The sequence below is a fragment of the Aquarana catesbeiana genome, linkage group LG08 (assembly GCF_042186555.1).
Source record: "Aquarana catesbeiana isolate 2022-GZ linkage group LG08, ASM4218655v1, whole genome shotgun sequence".
Classification (NCBI taxonomy): domain Eukaryota; kingdom Metazoa; phylum Chordata; class Amphibia; order Anura; family Ranidae; genus Aquarana; species Aquarana catesbeiana.
Window position 1 is genome coordinate 37,229,947 of NC_133331.1, and position 6,347 is coordinate 37,236,293.

General features: G+C 40.8%; 1 protein-coding gene across 1 annotated transcript; it reads right to left on the reverse strand.

Moving 5' to 3' along the window:
• Positions 1-817: 817 nt before the first annotated feature.
• LOC141106657 (uncharacterized) lies at positions 818-1,771 on the reverse strand. Its single transcript, XM_073597601.1, has one exon. The coding sequence runs from the start codon at positions 1,769-1,771 to the stop codon at positions 818-820; it is 954 nt and encodes a 317-aa protein (XP_073453702.1).
• Between the last annotated feature and the right edge of the window lie 4,576 nt (positions 1,772-6,347).

Here is a 6,347-nt window from a genome sequence, read left to right on the forward strand (position 1 = left end):
GTGGAACAGATGAGAAGGGGGTTCAGCAGTGTGGCAGATGTGCAGGGGGTACAGTGGTGGAACAGATGAGCAGGGGCTTCAGCAGTGGACAGAAGAGCAGTGGGGCAGATGTGAAAGGAGGTGTATTGCCTGGGCAGATGAGCAGGGTGAACAGAGGTGGGGCAGAATATCAGGAGTAACAGAGATGGGACAGGAGAGCAGGGGGTACAGTCTGGTGGGATAGATGAGAAAGGGGGTTACAGTGGTGACACTGATGCTTCCAAAAACTATTCTGGTCTTTTGTATATTACAGGTGAAAGGACATAGTTGCAGATGGATTTGTGCACAGTCATGGAGGATATGCGGGCATCAGAGGAAAGGCAGCTGGAAAGGATTGAGAACCTTTCTGAGAGGCGATTTCAGGCACTGCGTCAGGATGCACAGGAAGCTATGCGCCAGGAGGCAGAAATCGTCCGGCAGCAGATGGAGCAGTTGGCTACCTTCAACCAGGCCTTCCTTGGTGTCCTGGGTCAGCTTATTCAAGTGCTTGGTGCCAGTCGTGATCCCAGGTTACCACCCAGACAGTAGGGCCTTTCATGCAGCACAGAATTGTACACTTGTACACGTTTCGTTAAAAAAAAAAAATTAAGTTAAGTTTTTATAAAAAAAAGCTTATTTTTAAATATATTTTTCATATTTTGACTTTCTAGAATATATAGAAATTTTTTTTTGTGAAATAAAAATCATGAGAGAATTTTTTGAGTATGTCTGATTTAATGTAACACTTTATTAACAATACAGTACTTTATTAAAACTTGTAAACATGAATGTCAAGAAATTAAACCTTGAGGTGCCGCATCAGAGCCTGACGTATTTCACTGCACTCTTTATCCATATCCTGTGCTGCTATCACTACTGGCTCTTCTGAATATGTATTCCAATCCTGGTGGAAGTCTTCTCCATGACTTTCACAAAGATTGTGATGAGCACAGTAAGTAAGCACCATGGATTTGGCAAGTTTAATGTCACTGTCATTCCTCTTCATAAGACACCGCCATCTACCCTTAAGTCTTCCAAAAGCATTTTCCACTACAACCTGTGCCCTGGATGTTTTCTTGTTGTAGATTTGCTGTTCTGGTGTCAGGCGGCCATTGTCAGGAAATGGTTTCAGGAGCCAATTTTGTAAAGGGTAGGCAGAGTCCCCGAGCACATAATAGCCAACATTCACCCCACAAATGTTCTTAGTGCAGACAGGGTACAGGCCTCCCTGGCCAACCCAATCCCAAAATGTGGACAATCGTAGAACCCGAGTATCATGCAAACTCCCAGGCTTTCCTACATTCACATTCCAGAACAGTCCTTTTCCATCCACTACTCCCTGGAGGATGATGGAATGCCAGCCTTTTCTGTTGAAATAGTCAGTGTGGTATTCCTGTGGTGCAATTATTGGTATGTGTGAGCCATCAATAGCACCAGCACACTGTGGAAGGCCCCACCTGTTTTCAAAGTAGTCAGCCATGTCTTTAAGTTTTTCCCTGTCCGGAAAATGTACTATTTCAGGAGCTAGCAATGTGCAGACAGCCTTACAGAAGTCCTGCACACACCGGCACACAGAGGATTTACTGACACCAAAAAGATGACCTATACTTCGGTATTCACTGTTGGTAGCCAGCTTCCACAGTGCAATGGCAACTCTTTTCCTCACAGGCAAACTGGCTCTGAAGTTGGTGTTTTGTTTCTCCATCGCTGGACGTAGCTTTGTACAAAGGTAAGAGAAGGTTTCCTCAGACATTCTGAAATTGTGCACCCACTGTGTGTGTGTGAATCCCGGGACGGTCACATCCCACCACTCATTGGCGCGGGGAAGAGCCCAAATGACTGGTCGGCGGCACTGCTTTGCCAAGAGGAGAAGCATCTAAAAAATAAAAACACAGACGGTAACAGATCACAAAATAAAAAAAATTTCATACAACATATCCATTTTTCATTATTCTTGGTAAGTGTGGCAGGTAGTTGGGTCAGTGGGTCAGGTAGGTGGGTCAGTGTGTGTGTGTGTGTCAGGTAGGTAAGTCAGTGTGTGTGTCAGGTAGGTAAGTCAGTGTGTGTTTCCTGTCGCACAAATATGACATCACACTAGCATTTTTTCTAAACCCTGTATGGGCCCCCTTGTGGTCCCACTTGCAGTGGAAACGCTCACCATAATAGACCGGATCATTGGAGGCCATTCAAACTGTACCGAACCGAACCGATCCGCTCAGTGGAAACGAGGCAATAGACTTTACCTGGAGCCATGGAATGCTATATGTACCTTCAGAGCACTTCTGGGGATTATGAATTTTATTCTCAGCACAACTCTGACAAAGAAAAAAAAAAGACAGGATGAGTCGAGTAAATGTTAAACTATTTCTAATTTGCAGCTATGATTTATAAGATATTATATTTATACAATGGTCTATAGTTTGGGCATTGAACTCAAGCTCTCCTCTTTTAATCGTAGATGGCATTTGTTCTCTACAGAGGTAGGACATCTTGCTGCAGCATTATATACAGTAGATCATTCTCCTGGTGGGGTGTCAGGTATTGAAGTAAAATCAATCAACATAGGCACAATCTACATGTATGCTGCCTTCATTTTTCATGCAAAAGCCTATGTGTTTGTAGAGGCAGCAACTGATGATGACTACCTGTGCAGTCTATATGTGATAGAAGAGCTTCCTATCTTTATTCCTTATCAGATGGGCCTGTAAAAGGAAGCAAAGGCTTTAGAATATTTAAGAAGTGTATTGTTTAAAGCTGTTTTTAGGTCTCTGCTCTGCTGTACGCCATTAAGAGTGTAAAGATCAATGCTGGTGCCCCATTAACTTCATGCTGGGAGGAGAAACGACCGCAGCATTAAATAACATATGCTTTATCATATTTTAAAACTCCAGTCATCCTCGGAATGGGAAATATTCATAATGCTGTTTTGAACTACTGAATAAAACAATTGTGCTGTAACAGGGCTTGTGTAAATTCCGCTATTCAAATCAAAACCGAATACAAAAATTTACTTTATTTTATTATTTTATATTTTAAGCAAGAATGAAATTGACAAAGTGATGGCTGCAACATTTGGCCAATAAAGTGTAAAGCCTCGTACACACGATCGGACTTTCCGACAACAAAACCATAGAATTTTGTCCGAAGGGTGTTGGCTCAAACTTGTCTTGCATACACACGGGCACACAAATGTTGGCCAACAATTACGAACGCAGTGACGTACTACACGGTTTTTCAGCTCTTTAGCGCCACCCTTTGGGCTCCTTCTGCTAATTTCATGTTAGTAGAAGTTTGGTGAGTGTTGATTTGCGCTTTTCTTTTCGCGTTTTTTCATTTATCGATTTTCATTTCGTGCTCTTCAGTTCGTTTCTGAACGTCCGTTCGTCAACAGATATGTTGCGGAATCGAAGGAGATAACGTGTTATTTATTATTGAGCTCTGAGTTATTGCTTTGACATTATTTTTTTGGTTGAATAATGATTTGATTTGGTAAATATTCGATATTTTTGGATGCATAGAATACACTTTTTGGTTATTTTCTATTGGCAGATAGCATGTCTAATTTTTTTTTTTTTAATGCACAATAAAAAAATTGTGGAGAATAATACTTGGCTATGTGTTTTACTTCAAATGACAGTTTGGGAGTAGGCAGTTACATTTAAAAAAATACAATGTAAAATTGACAAGGGACACCAACATAGTTGTATCTTTGTTCCTATAAACTACGGGATAATGGTGTTGTGGTAACTTGCACAAATAAAAAAAAAAAAAAAAATAATAATATTATTCTTGATATCACTAGAAAAAGCCTTTGAAAATTTGTCTGCAAAAACTCCATTAGTATCACCAGCAAAGCAGCTTCATTATTATCCCATTAAAGAAGAAGAGAATTGTGCGCTGCATTGGGGATTTCATAATTTGCCATGTCATGAATGTTAATTCTCCATTACAAATGCTAGTTTACAAGACCGACCGCTTCTGCTTCCGAGCATGCGTTTTTGTACTTTGGACTTTAGTCCGAAGGACTTGTGTACACACGATCGGAAAGTCCGACAACACACATTTGTTGGAGGAAAATTTGAGAACATGCTAGCCAACATTTGTTGGCGAAAAACACACCAACAAATGTCCGATGGAGCGTACATAGGGTCAGACTTACCGCCAACAAGCTCACATCCAACATTTCCCGTCTGAAAATCCGATCGTGTGTACGCAGCAATACAGACAAAAAGTCACATAATAACAGTAGAGTCCAGCTAGTAGCGTAAGGTTCAGGAACTATTAGGGTGCCAGCCCCAAAATAATGGATTAGCTGGCCAAACAATCAAACAACAAAGGGGGAGGAAGTTATTAGAGTAGTCTGGTTAAATAACACCAAGTATATCTGAAACATTGTGCTATCGATTGTTGGATATCAATACATAGAGTTTAAAGAAGTGACTCCCAAACATTAAAGAACTTATGGATCTGGATTTCTACATCTAGAGAAGCCACCCACTCCATGTGGAATATAAAAGTTAGCTTTTTCTATAAACAATGAAATAAAGGTTGGGGTTCAGAATATATCCATTTATGCAAGAGAGATGATGGTAGACAAATTGTTTACTGCAAGGTAAAATAACATACTACTGTGACCCAGAATTGCTTGATCTTCGGGCAGGTCCAAAATGCGTGGTATAGATCTAATCCAGGTTGTCCTCATTTGAGACCAAACTTGTACTTTTTTAACCAACATTAAGAACACCCAGACGTGGTTCTAGGACATAATGGTGAATTTCAAAAAGCAAAGAACAGTACATAGTCGCCATTCCTTAGGCCTGAAATATACATGCAGTTTTGATGTATTCCTATTACCTAATTTGTTTAATTACTTCCTTTTCAGCACACTGGTTTCAATGTGTTGTTGGCCCTTCAGCAAATTCTGCCAAAGGGCACAAAACCATTCTTGACCTGAACTTCTCTCTTTTGATTCACTTGACATTTGGAAAAAAAATCTTCTCAAGAGTTCATCGGCTAAGACCTGATAAGTTTAACTGAAATAGCAGCTCAGGAGGAGAGTCATTTCAGGGCATGTTATATTGGTGGAGTTGAAGACCTTGGAACTCGAGCACAGAGATCTTACAAGAAGCCCCTGATAGACATAAGCAGTCGCCAAATGACTTAAAAGCCAGTCTCCAGCCAACTTTTTTTTTTTTTTACAGGAAAGATCCTCTGTTAGCTTTTTATTTCTGGTTCCTAAAGTCTGACAGAGATTGTACCCTCTCTCAACCCAAGGATGGAGTTTAAAAATATCAATTTTTAAATGACCGACCCTTTTAGGAAGCCATGTGATGTTCTTGTTATTTTTAGTTATATACTTTATTTCTGTTACCCACCTATAAATTTGGAAATACGAATGTCTGCCAGGGGTAAAAGGGTTAATTGAACTCCTTACAAAGGCACAGCTGTGTGACTGCACGTCTACACACCATTTCCTTTTTCCATAGGAATATACAGTGTGTGTGTGTGTGTCTTCGGCTTCATTTATTCTCACCTATTTTGCTTCGGGAGTCCAGGGTACTGAAAATGTATTGCAGAACTCATTTCAGCCTCTCTGCCAACAGCATCCTGGGGATAAGAGAGACAGCTGCTGGCATTCTGAATCTACCAGACAAGTCACAGCCACAAAGCACTGCCTCTTCTGAGGCCTCCGCTCAATTGTTATGGTATTGGGAACAAGTGAGGCAAGCAAAATCTCAGGGTGAGATGATGTAGTTACCTTAAAGCATGCTGTTTGCGCTGGCTGTGGAAGTGTGTGCCGAGTGAGTGCCGCGGCCTGCAACTGACAAACAACATCACTTTCTCTTTACAAAACAAAAATAAAACAAGTAGAAGGGAAGAAAAGCAGACTGGGCAACTGCTCTGTAGGTTCATTATGTTCTGTTGTGAAACGCGTAAGCCAAATCACCGACTGACACTTCTAAAAGTGATTATTCACCTGTATGACAATATAGCAGATTTATAGAGCAATTGAAGCAAATTAGGCTTGGATGCCCATTCAGAGTCCTCATTAATAATCATCTCAACACTAGTTAGCCTATAATGGGAATAAAATGATGGAGGTGATTAAATGGATGCAAAGTGGGTACTAAAGATTCCTGCACCACCCTGAAAACTCTGAATCCAGAAAATTCAATATGCAAATGCCAGATTTCAAGCCTAATGTCAGACCTCAGTCATGCTTCACTCATATCAGTGAATACAATGCATTGAGCCTTTGTAACCAACAAAACATTTCCCGGGAAGGAGGGAGTAGCAGAGCTGCGACTTTCAGAGATGAAAGTCAAGAT

Coding starts and splice junctions, on each gene's coding strand:
- LOC141106657 (XM_073597601.1), bottom strand. CDS start 1,771: ATGTCTGAGGAAACCTTCTCTTACCTTTGTACAAAGCTACGTCCAGCG.